Consider the following 23,913-nt stretch of genomic DNA (forward strand, 5'->3'; position numbering starts at 1 on the left):
AAACATTTTTAAAAAAATAAAATAAAATAATAAAGGTCGGCATGACAGATTTCAAATGAATGTGTTCAGATAAGTGACAGTGATTGCTGAAACTTGTATATTGAATGAAAGTAAAAGCTCTCAAAACAAGAAATTAGAATTGGAAATTGGACAAGTTTTTTTCTATTTTGCAGAGAACAAATTCATCTATCATGTTGATTGTTGTGTCCAGGATCATAATAATGTTCTTCGATGCCATTTGCATCAATGCTTTCAGCATTTAACGAACCTTTTCTAAAAACACTTCCTTGTGAAGATGTATCCCTTTACTATAACTGAAGCAGAGCATGGGTGCACATTGATCTTGTGCTAAGGTATTTTGGCTATTGGAGAAGCTAATCACTGGGCCTGCTTCAGTAGAAAGTACTGCAATATGTGCAATTTCTACTCCAAAGGGCCCCAAAAGCGAACGTCGACAGCCACTGGGATGTGTGAGTGCAAAGGTGGGCTGGTTAGAAGAGCTGCCTTGGTTCTCTGGGACTTCCCACTGTTGTTTTAGAAGTCGTTAGACTCATCCCTCACATCGTTTTATCCCCTACTAATCCTCCATGCCAACTCTGGCCTCCATCCACTCCCATCCTTATCATATCCTCCATGACAACTGCACAGCCACTTATCCAATGCCAATCATGAGCAAACTTCAGGAGCCATATGGACATGAACAAAACTCCTAACAATCCAATACATTGCTTGTTCTTGCACACTTGATGGTGAAAAAGTCTTCCATTCCGTGCGGCGCAGTGGTTAGCACTGCTGCCTCATGCCGTCGAGGACCCGGGTTCAATCCCGGCCCCGGGTCACTGTCCGTGTGGAGTTTGCACATTTTCCCCGTGTCTGCGTGGGTCTCACACCCAGAACCCAAAAATGTGCAGGGTAGGTGGATTGGCCACGGTAAGTTGTCCCTTAAATAGGGAAAAATAAAATTGGGCACTTTAAAAAAACAGCTCCCCATTCATAAAATCTTTTAGTGGTTAGTCTCTTATGAAAACAAACTTCTATTCATTCCCCAACACAAAGACAGCAACTCCTTTGATAGCCTATTGAAGCTGTCAATCAAACAGTAAACTCTGAACCTCCTCCTGAGATCATTTATAAAATCATAATGATGGCTCTTGAGGAAATGTCAACAAAAGCTGTATTGTACTGCATGACCACATGCTACCTTGTTTCTAACCTATGCCTGTCAATCAAAACAGTTTTCGAAACTCAGTAACAGCTGTAGCCTGTTTTTCTTTTAGTTTAAAGAGAGGGCCATTTTAAAAAACTTCAGATCATGACCATTACAGAGATATTTGTCTGGAATGTTTACATCAGTGCATGCCTCCCACACTGTGGGTTAAGACCCATGCAACAGACATAATGGGTTCTGTTTCAACTCTCAACTAATATTGACTGGATGCCCGCCCCTTTATCCTAGCAGGTAAACTGATTTTGACTGGAAATCGAGACGGGATTTCCAAATCCAGGCCCTGCCCTCCATTTTGAAGACCCACACAGTCTTCCCAACTGCAAAAATCTGGTCCAATCTGTTTAAGAACTCCTCATTCACATTTAGGACTTGGTTGTTGGGTTGACTTGACATCTGTCAAGAGTCATGAGGAAAAACGGTTTTGAACATTCTTAGTTCAATGGGCAAATACAATAGCACAATGAAATTCAGTTCAAATATGTTTTAACATTGATCCAGTTGCTACTGTTTTTTAAGTCAGACAGGCCAAAGTAGTAAACATTTATCTACGGGTCAACTTCCCCCACTGGAGAAGCATTTTGTTCAGGTACTGAAGAGGACCTCTGCCATTTATTTATCTTGCACGTTGCATGGCCCGAGTATGATTGATTTTAGTGGTATGATATGAAACCAAGAGACACATACCCATTGGAACCATTCGGCATCTCACAACTTAACCAAAATGTATAAAAATCTGGGGAGGGAAAAGCTGATCAATGGTTATACTGAATGATTTCCTATTGTTTCAAAATGTCTGCTACAAAAATATGTTGTACGGGATATCTATTAATACTAACATTTGCACATAAACACATGTACCATTTCAGTTGTACAGAATTCCTGATTAGGAATGCTCTGTGATAAATTATGTGATTTGGAAATTACTAAATCAGCACTCTGCATTCTATCAGTATTTTTTAAGATCTTTTCTAATTGAATGCATTGATGATACACTAAAGTAGCAGGATTTTTTGTCCATCTCAAGTTTTATAACTGGTTATTAATAATCACTACATTACAGTATCTTATGACAATTTACTATCTTGGTCTCTTGGTCTGTTTGTTACATTAAAGGATTTTAAAACAACTTGAGGTTTTATGAATCTCTGAGGAAAATCTGTTACAATTAAGGTACTTTGCAGTCTCATTGAGGAAAAGAAACATCATCTGGTATGTTTAAATGTTTTTTTATGCACTTTCTCCTATTAATAAACACTTCTCAACTGACTACAGAAAACATTTTTCCAACCCACAGGCCCTCAAACAGCAGCAACAGAGAAAGCAGTGTCGGCCTGGCTTACCAGTGTCATCCAACCCAAGGCTGCTACTGAAGTCTGTAAAAGCTACTGACCAGACAGCTTCCAAGACTGGTATGCTTTAAGTAGTTATTTCCCAAAGATAGTTATGTGTCCTTTGCAACAAAAAGATATAGTGAACATTTTCTTCTTGAATAGGTCAGTATTTTTCCCAGATGTTTTATGTATATCGGTGAAGAGAAGCCACAGAAGAACACATTACAATTGTAGTAAAACCTTGGGCAGGATTCTCCCGCAACTGGCCGGATGGCCTGACGCCGGCGCCAAGAGCGGCGCCAACCACTCCAGCGTCGGGCGGCGTGTCCATTTCACGCCGGCGGGACTGGCCGAAAAAGGGCGGCCGCTCGGCCCATCGGGGCCCGGAGAATTGCTCGGGAGGCCGCTGCCAACGGCCCACGACTGGCACAACATAAACCCCACCCCAGCCTGAAAACAGGTGCCAGGGAATACGCCAGCCGGCGGCGGGGCAGGATTCACGCCGCCCCCCCGGGAATTCTCCAACTCGGCGGGGGGTCGGAAAATCCCACCCATTGACTGTGACTATAATAGGATCTTGGGCGGGCTTCTCCCACAACTGGCCGGGTGGTCCAACGCCGGCTCCAAGAGCGGCGCGAACCACTCCGGTGTTGGGCCGACCAGAAGGTGTGGAATTCTCCCTACTTCCGGGGGCTACGCCGGCGCCAGAGGGGCTGGCATCGCACCAACCGTCATCGAAGGGCCGGCACGAGTTGGCGCATGCGCAGAACCGCCAGCGTGTTCCTGCGCATGCGCAGGGGGTTTCTTCTCCGCGCCGGCCATGGCGGAGCTCTACAGAGGCCGGCGCGGAAGGAAAGAGTGCCCCCACGGCACAGGTCCGCCCGCAGATTAGTGGGCCCTGATTGCAGGCCAGGCCACTGTGTGGGCCCGCCCCAGGGCCGGATCCCCCTGCGCTCTCTCAAGGACTTATCTAGCCGGCCTACAAGCCAGGTCCCGCCGTGATGGACCATGTCCATTTCATGCCGGCGGGACTGGCCGAAAATGGGCAGCCGCTCAGCTCACCGGGGCCCGGAGAATTGCTCAGGGGGCCGCTGCCAACGGCCCCCGACCGGCGCGGCATAATTCCGCCCCGGCCCAAAAACCGGCGTCAGAGAATATGGCAGCCGGCTGTGGGGCATGATTCACACCGTCCCCCGGGGATTCTCTGACCCAGCGGGGTTTCAGAGAATCCCGTCCACGAACTGTGACTATAATAGTCTTGGGCGGGATTCTCCCGCAACTGGCCGCATGGCTTGACGCCGACGCCAAGAGCGGCGCAAACCACTCCGGCGTCGGGCCGACCAGAAGGTGCGGAATCCTCCCCACCTCCGGGGGCTAGGGTGGCGGCGGAAATGTTGGCGCCGCGCCAACCGGCGCCGAAGGGCCGGCGCGAGTTGGCGCATGCGCAGACTGGCCGGCATGTTCCTGCGCATGCGCAGAGGGTTTCTTCTCCGCGCCGGCCATGGCAGAGCTCTACCGAGGCCGGCGCGGAGGGAAAGAGTGCCCCCTCGGCACAGGCCTGCCCGCCGATCAGTGGGCCCTGACGCAGGCCAGGCCACCGTGGGGGACCTCCCCACAGGACCGAATCCCCCCGCGCCCCCCTGAGGACTCACCTAGCCGGCCTACAAGCCAAGTCTCGCCGTGATGGACCATGTACATTTCACGCCGGCGGGACTGGCCGAAAACGGGTGGCCGCTTGGCCCATCAGGACCCGGAGAATTGCTGGGGGGGGGGGGGGGGGGGGGGGGCACTGCCAACGGCCCCCGAATGGCACTGCGTAAACCCAGTGGCGTGCAGAGGTCTGGTGATGCCCGGGGCAAATCTTGATTGTATGCCCCAAAGACTCAAGTATAAGGCCTAATATACTGAGAAATATTATGAGAAAGGAAAACATTTTGAATATATAAACACAGATGAAACATGAAATAAACGCTTTATTCGATTTTAATATAAATCAATCAAATTTATTAAGTTCTTTTCCCCAAATGATACCTCCTGTCACAAAACACCTGAACTACTTCACTTTTTACATCAGCTGTGAGAAATTCTTTTTCAATGCTTATTAAAGCCAGGTTGGTCAGTCACTCCTGTGACATAGAAGACCTCAGATATGTTTTTTTAATTTCAGTTTTGAAAATGACCTTTCACAGCTTGCGACTGAAAATGCGATTGTAAGCAGTAATCTGTATGAAACACACAGCGTCGGAAAGACATCCCTCCCATACTGCAGTAAAGACTCCAGAGCATCTTTAGGATCAGGGGGAACTCTATTCCCTCCAGCTCGAAGGAGCATCACAAAATCAATAATTTTGTCATATAACTGAATTGCAACCACATCATTGTCATAATAATTTGCAAAGTCTGAACATTCCTTTTTTAATTTCTCTCTTTCTTGTTCATCTTCAATCACTCCTGAATTCAAGTTCAGAAGAAAAGAAAATCGGTCACTGAGTCTTTGAAGACGGACACTGCGGTCTTCAATTTCAGTTTTTAATCTGTTCACAATCTCAACCATTACTCTATTCATTTCTTCTTGTGCCATCAGTCCACTATCTCTTGCTGACTCTCCAGGCATTATTCTTCTTCTCCTTGTTCGTGCAATTGGTATTCCCCAATTTTGACAATATTCATTGGCTAAATCTATTGCATTGTGGATAATTTCGTCATTCTTCAAATTCAAGATATGAATAAGTCCTCTCAAATCACAAGAAGCTTCATGGAACCCCATTTTCGGATCCTGCAAACGTTTTGAGACTTTATCCACTGATGATAAAACTGAGTACCAAAAATTTAATAAAGCTATAAACGGGAACTGTTGAATAGAGTTCAGTAGCGATCCTGCATCAGATTTAGTTTCCCTTGAAAATTCTCCTTCCAGCAGGTGTTGAAGGCTTGCAATAACGTTGTCACACTCTTCGTGGATTACTTGCACAGCATCATGGCTGGAACTCCATCTTGTGTCACACTGTCTTTTCACAGTCCGAGTGACAAATGATTTTAACACTTCCCAACGAGAAGTAGATGAAGAAAAAAAAGTAGAGTTTTTCTAGAATGCCAAAAAATGTAACAACAACAGGTTGCACCTCACTTGCATGGACACAGGACAAATTGAGGCTGTGGTTCTCGCAGTTCACAAACACAGCTTTTGGGTTAACTTCAAGAATTTTTTGTTGAACACCTCCTCTCACTCCAGCCATAACTGCTGCGTTATCATATGCTTGACCACGACAGTCATTCATGGAAATTTTGTCTTCTTCCAATTTTTCCTGAATTTTATTTACCAGGCTGACTGCATCTTTCTTGTTGACTTGAAAAAATCCCAGAAATGTCTCCTTTATTTCTATTTTTCTGTTTTCATCAATATGAACGTAACGCAGAATTTCAGAAACCTGATCTTCATGGGCAATATCTGGAGTTGAATCCAGCATTATGCTAAAATATTTTGCGTCCTTAATTTCGGAAATTATATTGTTCTTGACAGTTTCACTAAGAAGATTGATTATTTCGTTTTGAATTCTGTTGGACAAGTAGGTGACACTTTTTGGTTTCTCTTTCCCTCTCTGCAAGTGTTTTGCTAAGATGTCATCATATTTGGCCAAAAGTCTGATTGTTGCTAGAAAGTTTCCTGTATTTTCACTGACTGTCTCCCCTGGCTCTGATAACCCAGATATTCCTTCTCCTCGATGTCCACGATAGGCCAGATTCTGTTTTGCCAGAAAGGATATAACCTCGACAATCCGTTCAGTTATAGCTTTCCATCTTTTCTTTTCAGCAGACATTTGCTGTTGAAGTTCAGCATCTATCGTAGTTGAATGATGGAGTCGAACTACAAGGTTCAGGTATTCCCTCATGTGAGCTCTATGAGAAGGGCTTTTCTCATGGTCAGGTATTGTTGGATTTAATTTTCTCCAAGTGGAGAAACCGTCTTCCTTTCCAAAGTTTGACACAGACAACAAATGCTCCTTTGAAAACAAAAAGCAAACAAAACAGTAGCATGCTTTCCGATATGGAGAGTATAACAACCATTTTCTCTCCACAATTTCTCTGTTTGTGGAAACTTTATCAAACCACTGTTTGGAAAATGATCTCCCATCCTTCTCAGCAAATGGACCACTTTTATTCTGATATCTTTCAGGGCCATGTTGTAATATTGTCATCTTCAAATGATCTGGAATCGGTTTCTTCAAACAGCCAAAATCGCTTCTTTGCAAAAATATGCAAATATCTTCTTTATTTTCTTCACATGGATCATCATCCTGACAACGAGACTGAGGAGAGAGAGTATTATGTTCTGACCGAGCTGAATCCGTATCAGAAAAATCCTTCTCTGCACCCACATCATCTTTTACTTCTCCAGCTCCTCCTACTTCTTCTTTACTTCTTTTTATCCATGCATCCAATGCCCCTCTTTGATGGGACTCTTCTTCGACTCTGGCCCTCTTTTTTACCTGTTCTGTGCTCCACTCAGTTGTACACGAAATACTCGTAACATTTCATTTTCTATCTCAAAAACCGTAAGACGCATGAGAAAATGGGAAGAAAATGGTAAACAATCGGTCAGTTGTAGACGGATAAACCATATTTCATTTCTTTGTTCCTTCGTATCAAATTATTTCACACTGATTCTCCACTGATAATTTTGTGCAATTTATATCATAGACTTGCAAATTAGTGGTATCTGTATTCGAATATTAGCATGTTAAGGAATAAATGTCTCCTATTCCGAGATTAAATGCCATAGCAGTCCTCTGATCATCCAGGCTTCACTCTTACTACATCCCACGTAAATATTTCATTAAATATCGCCAAAAAAACCTATAAAAACCGTAGTTGCACCTGTTCTAGAGCTATTCACTGACCTGAGTAGGTAAAAGAACTAATCTAGATGCACAAAAAGCTGAAGAAAAGACAAGTTATGACTCGAGGAAACACAGGAACGAACAGCCACGTCTGCTTGTAGCTTTTGATGGTTGGACCACGTACATCATGCGCATGTGCGTGGGGGGGATGGGGAGAAGGACCATTTTCTCTAGACAGAAAGGGTACACCATGTTAAAGGAATAAAGGGCTAACAACTGCCTCTGCAGTGTGGTGAGCCTCCAAAAATTGATTTATCACCGCTGAAATTTTAAAATTACTATCTTATTTCCTTCTCTGGGGCAGCACGGTGGCCTAGTGGTTAGCACAACTGCCTCACGGAACTGAGGTCCCAGGTTCGATCCCGGCTCTGGGTCAATGTCCGTGTGGAGTTTGCACATTCTCCCCGTGTCTGCGTTGGTTTCGCCCCCACAACCCAAAAAATGTGCAGAGTAGGTGGATTGGCCACGCTAAATTGCCCCTTAATTGAAAAAAATAATTGGGTAATCTAAATTTTAAAAAAAATTTAAAAAAAAAAAAAAAAAAATTTTTTTTTTTTTTCCTTCTCTCATTGGATGCCCCCATCCAATGGATGCCCGGGGCCAATGCACCGTCGCCCCCCCCCCCCCCCTCTGCACGCCACTGCGTAAACCCCACCCCCGTCCGAAAACCAGCGGCAGAGAATACGGCAGCCGGCGGCAGGGCGGGATTCACGCCGTCCCCAGAGGATTCTCTGACCCGGCGGAAGGTCAGAGAATCCCTCCCCATGTGTTGATTTGAAAATAATACTCTTGGAACAATGCTGTGTAGATTGATGTAGCACAATGCAGTTTTGTGCAAATAGATGTAGGCATAATCTAAGCAGTCATCTATACTGATACAGCTACAGTCTTTAGACAGTAGTCTATACTGATCTAAGCACAGCATTATAAACAACAGTGTACTAAAGGCTGAAATAATACCAGTAAGCTAGCAGCAAACCCAGGTGAACTCTGATTTGCAAAATGTTGCATCCAACAGAAGGAAGCTATTCACACTGGATATATTAACTATAACAAATCAAAAGCCCATAGTGGTGAAATGCATAGGCATTCCAAAGAGCTATCTTGGAATAATTAGTTATTCAACCAGCTCGTACAAGGAGTTGAATAAACAAAGTGACTTTTCTCAAGTTTCATCGAATTCGAACAGCTTAATGTGTCATGTTTGTGTTTTAATTGCTTCAAAAGTATTTTTTTTTGGACAGAATTACAGAGACATGGCTGCAAGATGACAATGGTCAAGACCTGAATATGCAAGGGTACTGGACACTTTGGAGGGACAGGAAGCTGGGAAAAGGTGGAGGGGTAGCTCTGTTAATTAGAAGTGGCATTAATACATTAGAGAGGGATGACCTTCATTCTAAAGATCACAATGTCAAATCAGTTTGGGAAGAGGTAAAAATAGTAAAGGTAGGGAGTCCTTGTGGGAGTAGTTTATAAGCCCCATTGGACGGGTTATACAGGAAGAAATAATGGGTCATAGTCATAGAGTCATAGATGTTTACGGCATGGAAACAGGCCCTTCGGCCCAGCTGGTCCATGCCGCCCAGTTTCTATCACTAAGCCAATCCCACTTGCCAGCATTTGGCCCATATCCCTCTATAGCTACCCTGCCCATATAACTGTCTAACTGCTTTTTAAAGGATAAAATTGTACCCGCCTCTACCACTGACTCTAGAAGCCATTCCAGATGCTCACCACCCTCTGTGTGAAGAAACTTCTCCTCTGGTCTCTTTTGTATCTCTCTTCTCTCACCTTAAACCTATGCCCTCCAAGTCATTTGAACCACTGAGCCGGCTCCGACATTTAAAATGATCATGGAAGATTGGATTGTAACCTCAAATCTGCATCCCACCTACCCGGATAAACTATCACACCCTTGCTTACCAAGAATATATCCAGCTCTGCCATAAAAATATTCAAAGACTCTGCTTCCACTACCTTTTCAAGAAGATAATTCCAATGACTCACGACCCTCAGAAGAAACTTCATCTCATCTCCATTTGAAATGGGTGACCCCTTATTTTTAAACCGTGGCCCCCTGGTTATAGATTCTCCCACAAGAGGCAACATCCTCTCCACATTTGCCCTGTCAAGGCCCCTCAGGAGGTGTTTATGACAAAGGTACAGCGATAATCATGGGTGATTTTAATAATTTTCATATAGATTGGATGAATCATTGGCAAAGTTAGCCTCGATGATGAGTTCATGAAGGGTTTCTGGGATGTTTTCTTAGAGCAGCACATTCTACAGGCAACCAAAGAGTAGGCTGTTCTAGATCTGGTGATGCGCAACAAGACAGAATTAATCACTAATATCATAGTTAAGGCACCCATAGGTAGCAGCGATCATAACATGATTTAATTTTGCATTGAGGACAGAGCTGGTGAAAGTGAGATGTAAAATTCGGTTTAGGGATACGTCAATAAAAATGCAGTGGCAGTCATTTAAGAAGCTATTTCATAATACTCAGCAAAGATATATGCCAGAGAGAAAGAAGAATTCTGGGGGAAGGATGCACCAGCCGTGGCTAACTAATGAAGTTAAAGATGGTAGCACGTTGAAAGACAAAGTATACAATTGTCAGAAGATCGGTCCGATTATAAAAACAGCAAAGAATGACTAAAAGAATAATAAGGCAGGAGAAATTGAAGTATGAGGGGGAAACTATCTAGAAAAAAACAGATAGTAAGAGTTTTACAAATATTTAAAAAGTAAAAGTGTTCGTCCTCTGGAGAATGTGTCAGGGGAAATAATAATGGAAATATGAAAATAGTGAATTAATTGAATATATATTTTGCATCTATCTTCACAGTAGAGGATCCAAACAACATCCCAGAAATAATTGAATCAAGAAGTGAAAGGAAGGGAAAATCCTGAAACAAAATGCAATCACCAGAGAAAGGGTGTTGAGAAAACTATTATAACTAAAAGCTGACAACTCCCTAGATCCTGATGAAGTTCTTCCTAGTAGCTGCTGAGCTAGCGGATGGATTGGTTTTTATTTCCCCAAAGTCCCCAGATTCTGGAAAGGTCTCACCAGATTGGAAAATAGCAAATATAACTGACCTATTCAAGAAAGGAAGGAAACAGGAAACTGCAGGCCAGTTAGCTTGACATCTGTTGTAGGGAAAATACTGAAATCTATTTTGAAGAAAGTTATAGGTGGGCAATTGGAAAATCTCAGTGCAATCAGCCGAGTCATCATGGGTCTGTGAAAGAGAATTTGGGCGGAATTTTAACGTTTTGTTTTAAGTGTTGGCTCAGGCAAGTGAAGTAGTGTGCCCAACCCTTTGTGAAAAAAGTTGCCAGAGGCCAATCCCAGGCTGTCATGCTGGCAAAGCCCACCACACCAGCAATGCCGGCTTTCCTTATTCTTTTCTAAATGTTTTTATTGGAGTTTTTCATTTATGACAGGTGAGTCTTTGCTTCATATCATTCCTTCTTACAATTGCGTCCTTCATAACTGAGATTTTAAATAATTTTCATCTTGTTGCTATACAAGTAGTCAAAATTTACATTAGTGTTATCAAAGATATCTGGAGAACATTGGAAAAACAAAAAAAACAGTTGGAATGAACTATTGAGATAAAACAAAAACATTACAACAAAACATAGGTGGTCTTTTTACATTGTATTAATGCCACTTGTATAAATGTAGACAGATACTTTGATTTTCTGAGCCCTTTTTACTTTTATATCATTTCATGAGACAACATGCAGTTTACATTTTATTCGGCTAAACCTAGGCGGGAAAGAGTCCTATCTTGGTGCACAGAACAGCTGGCATATTTCCTCTTTTCCTCGCTGTGGTGTTCCCTTTTCCCTCCCCACCCCCTCCCAACTCTGGCCTCCCCTCATCCCTCCCCCCTCCATCTCTAGTTGTCCCCCTCCCCACCCCCTGCCCTTGCTCCCTTCTCCCTTCCTTGCCTCCCCTAGTTGCTGGTCACGAACAGGTCTTCAAAAAGGCTGGTGAATTGTTTCCACGTACAGTGAAATGCTTCATCTGATCATCTAATTAGAAGAACCCATTCATGTGTGTCTTGGTTAGGTGTTCCCTGTCCACAAACTTTAACTGCATTAGGCTCAACCCTGTGCATGTGAAAGTGGATTTGACCCTGTGCAGAGCTTCAATCCAGAGTCCTCTCCCTATCTCCATGCTAAGCTTCTCCTCTCATTTTTCCTGCGTTTTGCCCAAGGCCCTTATCCCTTCTAACAGTCGTCCGTATATGTCACCACATTTACCTCCCCTCAGCAAGTCTGTCCAGTAAGGTGTGTATCTGGGAAAAGTCGCAGTCCCCTTGCAGAGAAAGTCTCACACTGCAAGTACCGAAGCTCGCTCCCTTTAAAGAGCATGAGCTTATCTGTTAGCTCCTCACAGGGTTGCTACTCTACCGTCCACGTACATGTCCCTCACTGTCAGTCCACTCTCCACATTTTGACGGTGGCCTCTATTTTTGCTGGAATAAATTTATGGTTCCTGCAGATGGGCACTACAACAGACATGCCACTGAGTTTGAAATGGTGTCTGAATTCGTTCCAGGTCCTTAATGCGGCTACTACCACCGGGCTCCTTGAGCATTTGGTTAGGGGGCTGGGAGTGAGGTGGTGGCCAGTGCTCAGAGGGACGACCCCGCACTGGAGGCCTCCTCCATCTCCATCCATTCCGCATCCAGCTCTCCCAACCACCCCTGCATTCTCTCTATGTTCGCTGCCCAGTGGTAGAATGGGAGGTTCTTCAGAGCCAAGCCTCCAATGCATCACCCTCTTTGTAAGATGGTTTTTTGTATCCTAGGACTCTTTCCCGCCTAGACAAAGGCCATGGTCAGTTTATCAGCCTTGGTGAAGAAGGATTTGGGGATGAAGATTGGGAGTGATCTGAATGGGAAGAGGAACCTCTGCAGCACCTTCATTTTTATCATTTGCATTCTTCTCACCAGGGAGAGTGGAAGCGAGTCCCATCTCCATGGGTCCCTCTTCACCTCCTCCACCAGGCTGGATAGGTTCCACTTATGGAGCCGCATCCAGTAATGGGTTATCTGGATCCCCAAGTACCTGAACTTGGTTTGGGCCAATTTGAAAGATATCAGCCCCATCTCTGTTCTTCCCTCTTGAGGGTTCACCTGGAAGATTTTGTTCTTGCTCAGGTTCAATTGTATCCAGAAAAGCTCCGAGCTCCTTCAGGAGTTCCGTTATCTTGCCCATGCTGGCCAAGGGGTTTGACACGTAGAGTAGCAGGTCATTGGCATACGAGTGAAACTCTGTGCTCCCTGCCTCCTCTCTGAATGCCCATCCACCCCTTCGCTGATCTAAGAGTGATGGCAGTGGCTCAATTTCCAGTGCAAACAGCAGTGGGGACAACGGGCACTCGTGTCTCTGTGCAGCTGGAAATATTCTGAACTGTGGTATTGATTCGTACACTTGCCATGGGAGCACTACACAGAGGTTTCACCCACGAGGTGAACCCTGGTCAAACCATTCAATCACCTCCATAAGGTACCTCTATTCTACTCAATCAAAGGCTTTCTCAGCATCCAGGGAGACGATCTGCTGTCCCTTCCCCGGTGGAGTCATAATCACGTTCAGAAGGCTGTTGTTTGCTGTTAGCTGTCTGCCCTTGACAAACAAGGTCTGATCTTCCGCGATCACTTCTGTCAAAAAGCTCTCCTCGCCAAACCTTTCGCCCGGATTTTGGCATCAGGAGTGAGATGAGTCTATATGACCTCACTCTGTCGTGTCTTTGTCTTTTTGGGGGATCAGTGAGATTGACGCCTGTGCCAGTGTGGGCGACTGTCACAGCAGCAAGTCATTAAACATCTTTCAGGTGTGCTGCCAGTAACTCCTTATAGAAGTCCACAGGAATCTGTCTGGTTCTGGTGCCTTCCTTGACTGGGTGGAATTAATGCATTCCATTCCATCTCTTCTAGTCATAATGATGCTTCTAGTCCCTGACTCTTTTACTCCCCCATGACTAGTATGTCCAGTCCGTTGAAGAATTGTCCCATCTTCAAGTTCCCCCCCTGGAAGCTCGGAGGTGTACAGTCCCCGGTAAATGTTTGAGAAGGCCCTGTTGATCTTGTCTGGGGCCGTGACTGTCCCACCCCTCCCGCCTCTTACCTGTGCTATCTCTTGAAGTGGCCTGCTTCCTCTCTGCCAGCAAATCCACGGTCAGGACCTTGGAGTACCACTGATCCACTCCCAACATGAATCATAGAATTTATAGTGAAGAAGAAGGCCATTCAGCCTATTGAGTATGCACCGGCCCTTGGAAAGAGCACCCCACCCAAGTCCATACCTCCACCCTATACCCACACCTCCTAACCATTTTGGGACACTAAGGGCAATTTAGCATAGCCAAACCACTTAACCTGCATATCTTTGGACTGTGGGAGGAAACCGGAGCACCCGGAGGAAACCCACGGGGAGAACGTGCAGACAGCGCTCAGACCCAAACCGGGAATCGAACTTTGGATCCCGGAGCTATGAAGCAACTGTGCTAACCACTGTGCGACCATGCTGGCCCGGAGTCGATCAGTCATTGCGCAGTTGCCCTTTCCTTCCCATCTATAAGAACACCTTACACTACTATTTCCCCCTGAACAAGGAATTCAGTAACTACCAGAACGTGGTGACCTCCCCACTTTGGTTGCAGGATATATACCCATCGATGGCTTGTGATATTCTTTTGCAAAACACCCTTTCGGCGAGGAGGGCTGTGTCTAGCCGCCATGGAGGGAGCTGGGCCTGGCCCGTCTCCAACCTCACGTTCATGTGGGATTACTGTTGAGGAGTATTCCGCCCGCACTACCCCTGGAAGCATTAATTTCCCCACTCAAAGAGGTCTATGTGTGAATAGGCTTTGTGTATGTGGGAGAAGAAGAACTCAGGTGGCTGAATGTCCACGGGTCAAACCACTACCTCCCTGGTTTGTTGCTCTACCCCCCCCCCTCCCCCCCCTCCTTCCTACCAAGCACTCCCTCCCTCCATCCCGGGAGGTGCGTCCTTCTTACTCCTTTCTTACTCCCGTGCACCAGCTTGCTCACTAGTGTAGCGGCTCCCCCCTAGAATCTGGTTCTATTGTAACCTACCTGTAGGATTCTCCCTCCCCCACCGCCCACGTCCCCAAAAACAGTTACCCCATTCCCCCTAGATCGTTAAAGTCCTCATTGTCCCTTAGTGCTTACTTCTGAGCTCGTTCTTTCAGACAAACTCATTTGTGTCCTCCGGCGAGTCAAAATTGAGTTCCTTATCCCGGGTATGTGGGCCATAGTCTAGCCGGGTACAGCATACCTAACAGCACCTTACTCTTAAAAAGCACAGTTTTGGTTCCATCAAATTCTGTCCAACGCTTGGCCAGATCCGCTCCAATGCCTTGGTACAAGCAATCAGTGTGTTGTTCCTACTTGCACGACCGTGTGTTCTTCACCCACCTCAGGATCCGCTCTTTATACTGGAACCTGTAGAGCCTCACTATCATTGCCCATAGTGGATCTACGACTTGGGTCTCCGCCAGAGCAACCTGTGTGCCCAACACATCAGCTTCTCCATCACCGCCTGGGTCGGTGTTGGCAATCCCGATGCTCGGTTTTGGGTCGCCACATGGGTCACCCTGTTCAGGGGTCGGGGTATTCCTCTCTCTGCTCCTACTGTTTTTGTGGCCTGATTGCTGGTCGACTTTCCTTTTTAAAGGACATCCCAATATAACATTACTAAAAATAAAAACAATGATCCCGCCCTCGCGCACACGGAATCTCCCCCTGCACACACATGAAGAACTTCCTCGAGGAAGCCCCCTTGGCACTGCCCCCGTAGTGGCCAAGGGCAGGAATAATAGTATCGCATGATCTTGCCGGCACAAATCCCATTTTAAGACTCTCAAAAGATTTTATGTCCCTATGATGCACGATTAATGACACAAAGCCGAGAGTTGGATGCAATCGAGGCTTTATTACACTAAGATGTGTGGCCTCCTACAGCAGCTGGCAAAATGGCTGCTGTATGGGGTGCACACATATTGATACTCCGCCTACTGGGCGGAGCCAGCAGGCAGGGAACTACCCCCATACCTGTAATACAGGGCCTTACCATAAAGCACCTACATCGACATCCTCCATATACAATACATACATCAGTGGTGACTACCACATTCACCCCCTTTTAAGATTGAGTCCGACGGGGGTGGTGGAGAACTATATACAGGTAGACTTTTCAAAGTACAGAGAGCAAAAAAAATTGAGTCCAGCGGGGTGGAGGGGAAAATTATGTACAGAGGGATGGTGTTTTAAAAGTCCAGGTCATGTTACAGATTCAGTCGGTCCGGAGCCTTGATCGGCCGTTGGGAGCACCGCAGAGCTGGCAGTGATTCCGGTGTCAGTTGGTCTTCGGTGACTCCGGGCGTGTGTCGAAATCCTCTTCATCCTCGGGTGTGGGCAAGGGGAGGACAGATTGTCCTGGGGCGGGGTTTGCGGCTGGATGCGCCGGGGGAGGGGAGGGTGGCGCCGGGCCGGGGGGGGTGTGCGTGTGTGGAACCAGCTGGTGCCAGGCCCCTGAGGGAGACAGTATCTTGGTGGCCATCGGGGTACGCTACGTAGGCGTACTGTGGGTTGGTGTGAAGTAGCTGTACCCTCTCAACCAACGGGTCCGCCTTGTGGAGTCGTACGCGTTTACGGAGGAATACGGGTCCTAGAGCTTCGAGCCAAGTCGGGAGCGACACCCCGGAGGTGGACTTCCTAGGGAAGCCAAAGAGACGTTCATGGGGTGTTTCATTAGTTGCCGTGCACAGAGCGACCGAATGGAATGCAGGGCGTCGGGAAGGACCTCCTGCCAGTGGGAGGCCGAAAGATTTCAGGACCGTAGGGCCAGCTGGACGGCCCTCCAGACCATTCCATTCTCCCGCTCCACCAGCCCGTTTCCCCTGGGGTTGTAGCTGGTCGTCTTGCTCGAGGCAATGCCCCTGTTGAGCAGGAACTGACGCAGTCATCGCTCATGAATAAGGATCCCCCGTCACTGTGGACGTAGGCGGGGAAACCGAACAGAGCGAAGATGGTGTTGAGGGCTTTGATGATTGTGGCAGACGTCATGTCGGGGCATGGAATCGCGAAGGGGAATCTGGAATACTCATCGACCACACTGAGAAAGTACGTGTTACGGTCGGTGGAGGGGAGGGGCCCTTTGAAGTCCACGCTGAGACGTTCAAAGGGGCGGGAGGCCTTCACCAGGCGCGCACGGTCTGGCCGGTAGAAGTGCGGTTTGCACTCCGCGCATACCTGGCAGTCTCTGGTGATAGCCCTGACTTCCTCGATGGAGTAGGGAAGATTGTGAGCCTTGATGAAATTATAAAAACATGTGACCCCGGGTGACAGAGGTTGTCGTGCAGAGTCCGGATCGGTCCACTTGTGTGCTGGCACACGTACCTCGGGATAGGGCATCGGGGGGCTCGTTGAGCTCACCGGGGCGATACAAAATCTCGTAGATGTAGGTGAAGAGCTCGATCCTCCACCTCAAGATTTTATCGTTTTTGATTTTGCCCCGTTGTGTGTTGTTAAACATGAAGGCTACCGACCATTGGTCAGTGAGGAGAGTGACTCTCCTGCGGGCCAGGTAATGCCTCCAATTCCGCACAGCTTCAACGATGGCTTGGGCCTCTTTTTCGATGGAGGAATGCCGAATTTTGGAGGCGTGTAGGGTTCGTGAGAAAAATGTCACAGGCCTGCCTGCCTGGTTGAGGGTGGCGGCTAGAGCGACGTCTGATGCGTCGCTCTCGACTTGAAATGGTAACGTCTCGTCGACTGCTTGCATCGCGGCCTTGGCGATGACGGCCTTGATACGGTTGAAGGCCTGGTGAGCCTCCGCCGTCAGGGGAAACAAAGTGGATTGAATGAGTGGACGGGCCTTGTCCGCATAGTTTGGAACTCACTGGGTAATAAGAGAAGAACCCCAGGCATTGTTTGAGGGCCTTGGGGCAGTGGGGATGGGGGAGTTCCATGAGGGGCCGCATGCGGTCGGGATCGGGCCCCAGAACTCCGTTCTGGACCACATAGCCGAGGATGGCTCAGCGGTTCTTGCTGAACACACACTTCTCCTTGTTGTCAGTTAGGTTGAGGAGAGTGACGGTGTGGATAAATTTGGCATGGTTGGCATCATGGTCTTGATGATCGTGGCCGCAGATGGTGATATTGTCCAGGTACGGGAAGGTGGCCCGCAGTCCGTACTGGTCAACCATTCGGTCCATTTCCCATTGGAAAACCGAGACCCCGTTGGTGACGCCAAAGGGAACCCTGAGAAAGTGGTAAAGGCGGCCATCTACTTCAAAGGCAGTGTATGGGCGGTCCGCCTTTAGGATGGGGAGCTGGTGGTAGGTGGATTTCAGGTCCACAGTTGAGAAGACCTGGTACTCTGCAATCTGATTGACCATATCAGATATGCGTGGGAGGGGGTGCGCGTCCAGCTGCGTGTACCTGTTGATGGTCTGGCTGTAGTCCACGACCATCCTGTGTTTCTCCCCAGTTTTCACAATTACCACTTGGGCTCTCCAGGGGCTGTTGCTGGCCTCGATGATGCCTTCCCGAAGCAGTCGCTGGACTTCGGACCTGAAGAAGGTCATGTCCTGGGCGCTGTACCATCTATTCCTGGTGGCGACGGGTTTGCAATCCGGAGTTAAGTTTGCAAATAGGGAAGGTGGGTCGACCATTAGGGATCGCGAGGCCGCACACAGTAAGGGGTGGTAGGGGCCTGCCAAATTTCAGTGTTAGGCTCTGGAGGTTGCACTGGAAGTCCAGGCCGAGTAGCAGGGCAGCGCAGAGGTTGGGGAGGACGTAGAGCCGCAAGCCGCAGAACTCCACGCCCTGGACAGTGAGAGTGGCTATGCAGTACCCCCAGATCGCCACGGAGTGGGACCCGGAGGCCAGGGAGATTCTCTGGTTGGCGGGGTGTACCGCAAGGGAGAAGCGCCTTACCATATCGGGATGAATGAAGCTCTCGGTGCTCCCGGAGTACAGCAGACAGGAGATCTCATGCCCATCGATCTTCACGTTGGTGGAAGCAGTTGATAGGTTGTGTGGGCGAGACTGGTCAATCGTGACCGAGGCAAGACACGGCTGGTCGTCGATGGTGGCAGGCGATGAGGTGTCCGGGGGGCATGGGTCCTAGTAAGATGTCGGGGCCCACGGCCTCACATGTTGTGGGAAGACAAGATGGCGGCGCCTGATGAACCTGGGGAGAACAAGATGGCGGCACCCACGGGCCTCACGTGGTGGGGGTCGAACAAGATGGCGGCGCCCATTGGCCGCACGTGGTCTGAGGAGGACAAGATGGCGGCACCCACTGGTCGCACGTGGGGGGAGTCGGAACAATAGCGGCGACTGCGCGGGCCTGGCACACCGCAGAGAAGTGTCCCTTTTTGCCACAGGCCTTGCAAAGGGAGCTCCGGGTCGGCACAGGCGTGGGGTTGGCTGAGGGGGGTTCGCTGGTGAGGTCCACTATGGGGCGGCCTTCTGTGGAGTCCACGATGCGCATGAGGGGTGGGCTGCGCGGCCGGGGGCGTAGGCCTGGATGTTGTGCGAAACAACCGTAAGCGAGAACGCTAGCTTTTTTTGTCTCTGGCCCCTCCTAAGGCGCTGTCGGATGTAATCGGACCCTATCCCTGAGACAAAAGCGTCTCTCATGAGCAAGTTCGAGTGTTCCGTGGCCGTGACGGCCTGACAGTAACAGTCTCTAACTAGGGGAATCAGTGCACGCCGGAAATCTTCCACTGACTCACCAGGAAGTTGACGACAAGTGGGGAGGATGTGCCTGGCGTAGAGCATGTTAGTCCACTGAGCATAGTTTTTCTTCAGTAGCGCCATGGCGTCTGCTTAGGTTGGCGCGTCCTGGATAAGTGGAAAGACATTGGAGCTCAGCTGCGTGTAGAGGATCTGAATCTTCTGAGCTTCTGAAATTGGGTCTGGTGCAGACCCGATGTACGCTTCGAAACAGGCTGGCCAATGTTCAAAGTCCCTTTTGGCGTTGTCTGATTGTGGATCCTGCTGCAGGCGATCCGGCTTGATGCGGAGGTCCATCTTCTGAAAACTTAGTGTAATAAATTGATGCACGATCAATTACACAAAGACGAGAGTTGGATGCAATCGAGGCTTTATTACACTAAGATGTGTGGCCTCCTACAGCAGCTGGCGAAATGTCTGCAGGCAGGCAGGGAATTAACCCCGTATCTGTAGTACAGGGCCTTACCACAAAACACCTACACCGACGTCCTCTATATACAATATATACATCAGTGGTGACTACCACAGCCTGGAAAGCGAGTGCAAAATTCCAGCCATTATGCTTGACTAATTTATTAGAGTTCACAGAACAGTACAGCACAGAACAGGCCCTTCGGCCCTCGATGTTGTGCCGAGCAATGATCACCCTACTCAAACCCACGTATCCACCCTATACCCGTAACCCAACAACCCCCCCTTAACCTTACATTTTAGGACACTACGGGCAATTTAGCATGGCCAATCCACCTAACCCGAACATCTTTGGACTGTGGGAGGAAACCGGAGCACCCGGAGGAAACCCACGCACACACGGGGAGGACGTTCAGACTCCGCACAGACAGTGACCCAGCCGGGAATCGAACCTGGGACCCTGGAGCTGTGAAGCATTTATGCTAACCACCATGCTACCGTGCTGCCCAATGTGTTCTTTGAGGAAGTTGCAGGCAACATGGATAAGGGGAAGGAGCCTGTAAATGCAATTTACCTGGATTTCCAGAATGCATTTGACAAGGTGTCACATCAAAGGATTATGGTGTAAGATGTAGCAGATGGACAGAAAATTGGTTAGCTAACAAGAAGCAAAGACTAGGCATAAATGGGTCATTTGTACGGGGACGCCCAAAAAATCACAGATAGCCAAGAGGTCGGGTTGGAAGAGGGCAGGTATCTTGCAGGATACTGAGATTGAAGGAAAGATTACCGAGATAGGGAGGGGCAAAGCCATGGAAGGATTTTAAAAGAATTTTAAAATTGAGGCTTTGCTTAACCAGAAACCAGTATAGGAGTGATGGGTGAATGGGATTTAGTGCAAGTTAGAATATGGGATTGCTTCAAGTTTACAGAGGGAAGAACATAGAAAGTTGGTTCAGAGTGTTTCTCGACGGCGTCAACACGGCCTCAGGATCAGCAATTCTGGCCCCTACAGGGGGACAACGCGGCACTGGAGCGGTGCACAGCACTGGAGGGGTTCACGACGCTCCAGCTGCTGATCCCGGTGTGAACTAGGCGCCGCGGGGTCTGCACATGCACAGTGGCACCGGCGCCAACGCGCACATACGCAGCGGCTTCCATCAGCGCGCCAGCTCCGGCGCAACATGGCACAGGGCTACAGGGCCGGCGCAGAAGAAAGGAGGCCGCCAGCCAGAGAGGCCGGCCCACCAATCGGTGTTCCCCCCGGGATTGAACACCACCCCTCCCTCCCTCTGCCACAGGCCGCCCCCGACCCTTCCACGCTGAGTTCCCGCCGGCTGAGAGCAGATATGGACAGTGCCGGCGGGACTCGCCGTTTTTACGACGGCCGCTCAGCCCATCCCAGGCCGAGAATCGGCGTGCCGGCTCTGCGGAGAATCGCGTGCCGGCGTCGGAGCGGTGTGGTGCAATTCGCACCGATCACAGGGATTCTCCGGCCCAGCCCCGGGCTGCGAGAATCCCGCCCTAGATGCTGTTACAGAGATGTAAGGAGGTACCTTAAAGATGGATATGTAGTTAGTAGCTCCTCACTGTGAAATATGGCACAGGGGTTCTGAACAGCCTGATTCACCTTCAAGTAGTTTGCATGAGGAGTGTTGTCATCAATAGTTCGAAAACGGCGTTTGTGAGGTGATCAAAGGTAATAGCTTGAATCTTCACAATATTTAGTTGGAGGAAATTTCTGCTCATCCAGTTCTGGATATCAGACAAGCAGTCTGAAAACTGATTCTCTGTTTTTCAATGTTGGTCCAAGGGGCAGCGTGGAGATGAGAAATAGGATAGAGCCATGGATAGATTCTTCTGTGACAACAGTACAGGAGCTGGAAGAGAAGCTATTGCAAGTGGTTCACTAGCTACACCTAAGAATGGAATAAAAACAAAATGCTTAAAAAATATTCAACTTGTCTGGCAATATCAGATCTAAGTGGTTTGTTTCAAGTTGTAACATTTGATTTTGAGGTGATGATATAAACTTGCATTTAATGCTCATTCAAGCTGTGCCAAGGGAACTATTAAAAGAACCAGGGCCGGGATTCTCCCCTACCAGGCGGGGCGGGGAGTCCCGGCGTGATGGAGTGGCGTGAACCACTCCGGCGTCGGGCCGCCCCAAATGTGCGGAAGTCTCCGCACCTTTAGGGGCCAAGCCCTCACATTGAGGGGCTAGGCCTGTGCCGGAGTGGTTGGCGCTCCGTCGGCTGGCGTGGACGGCCTTTGTCGCCACGCCAGCCGGGGCCGAAAGGACTTCGCCAGCCGGCGTAAGTCCGCGCATGTGCCGGAGCGTCAGCGGCTGCTGACGTCATTCACGCGCATGAGCAGGGGAGGGGGTCACTTCCGCCTCCACCATGGTGAAGACCATGGTGAAGGCGGAAGGAAAAGAGTGCCCCCACGGCACAGGCCCGCCCGCCGATCGGTGGGCCCCGATCGCGGGTCAGGCCACTGTGGGGGCACCCCCCAGGGCCAGATCGGCCCCCGCCCCCCACAGGACCCCGGAGCCCGCCCGCGCCAGTCCCGCCGGTCAGGTAGGTGTTTTGATTCCCGCCGGGGGGAGAGGTTTGACAGCGGCGGGACTTCGGCCCATCGCCGGGGGGGGGGGGGGGGGGCACCGACTGGCGGGGCGGGATTGACGCCGGCCCCTGCCGATTCTCCGACCCGACCGGGGGTCGGATAATCACGCCCCAGAAATGTGTTGGCAATTTAAAAATTGCTTTTTCCCTAATTAATAGTTACAGTTCAATGCACATAAAACTGTAACCATTGTATACATATTATGCAGCATGTTTTAGTAATTTATATTAACTGCTTGTTATGAAATACTTAAAATGTATAGCTGTCCCATTTTGAATGTAGTTTACTTTGTTAATTATTGCCATTTGAAATATTTTGGATTTTAATTGATAAAGTTGGGACCAGAATTTGTATTTGGATCATCCGGGTTGCATCCAAAATTAATTTGAAATTCTCACTGAGTGGTACTAGGTTTACTTCACCTTCCTGTGAATCACAGTCTAAGAATGAAGTCCTCTAGCCAGAAATCGAGTTGCAAAATGACTAAAAAAAATAGGTGAATGCATGTCATTGTCCAGCAAGAACTCAAGGGCATTGTGTTCTTGAGGTGGTTTTAAAATATCAAGTTCTTGTATGTTGGGAAGAAAGCTCATCCCAGATATGAGTGCAGACACACGCACCTATAAACCTAATAGAAATCCCTGTCTTAGTGCTTGACTATAGTTTTTTATTCAAATAGCTTTTCATGTATATGTTCTCTTCAGTTTTCATATTCATTTAAAAATAACATTTCACATCTCATTGCAGGTTGGGAAATGAAACAATCAGATGGGTGTTCAACAAGTCCTCCGAATTCAACCTCCAGTTCATCATCATCTGGTAAAATGGAACAAACCCTGCCAGGACTGGGCAGGAAGCCCACTCAGAGGTCTGAGAGACTCAATGCAAGTGAGTTCAAAATAAGTCTCAATGTATACACTTTACAGTTCTGTAAAAATAGAGAATACAAGAGAAAATCACACGGCTAAACATATATATTTTATTTGTGAGATCATTCGAGTTAAGGCTGTAAAAGAACCGTCGGTCTCCATTGTCTGCGGTACTTTTATTCACTTGTCAGTCTGGTGGAAAGGGAAGAAAATCAGATTTGGCCCTCTGATCTACATGCCCCCAGGATGCAATTGCACACGATTTTCAGTTTTCAGGAATTCAGCAGTGTTACTGAGAAACGCAACTCCGCTGTCTCAGAGGTTCCTTGTTGACTTGACTGAAGTGATTATAAATCTGTAGAAAGAAACTGGTCATTGTGAGGCATACGGTGTGTTAGCTTTTATTGGTAGAGGGATTGAGTTTGGGAGCCACGAGGTCATGTTGCAGCTGTACAAAACTCTGGTGCAGCCGCATTTGGAGTATTGCGTGCAATTCTGGTCGCCGCATTATAGGAAGGATGTGGAAGCATTGGAAAGGGTGCGGAGGAGATTTACCAGGATGTTGCCTGGTATGGAGGGATGATCTTATGAGGGAAGGCTGAGGGTCTTGAGGCTGTTTTCGTCAGAGAGAAGAAGGTTAAGAGGTGACTTAATTGAGGCATACAAGATGATCAGAGGATTAGATAGGGTGGACAGTGAGAGCCTTTTTCCTCGGATGGTGATGTCTACCACGAGGGGACATTGCTTTAAATT

The 23,913-nt window shown here is 48.1% G+C and overlaps 1 protein-coding gene across 13 annotated transcripts in view; it reads left to right on the forward strand.

Annotated features, from left to right (window-relative positions):
* Positions 1-23,913, forward strand: part of asxl2 (ASXL transcriptional regulator 2) — a 360,043-nt gene that overhangs the window by 273,205 nt on the left and 62,925 nt on the right. For all 13 annotated transcript variants that reach the window (XM_038800064.1, XM_038800070.1, XM_038800063.1 and 10 more), the window contains 2 exons: positions 2,523-2,637; positions 23,039-23,179. In XM_038800064.1, coding sequence (XP_038655992.1) covers positions 2,523-2,637; positions 23,039-23,179 — 256 coding nt within the window. The remainder of the gene's footprint in view (positions 1-2,522; positions 2,638-23,038; positions 23,180-23,913) is intronic.

The sequence above is a fragment of the Scyliorhinus canicula genome, chromosome 6 (genome assembly GCF_902713615.1).
Source record: "Scyliorhinus canicula chromosome 6, sScyCan1.1, whole genome shotgun sequence".
Classification (NCBI taxonomy): domain Eukaryota; kingdom Metazoa; phylum Chordata; class Chondrichthyes; order Carcharhiniformes; family Scyliorhinidae; genus Scyliorhinus; species Scyliorhinus canicula.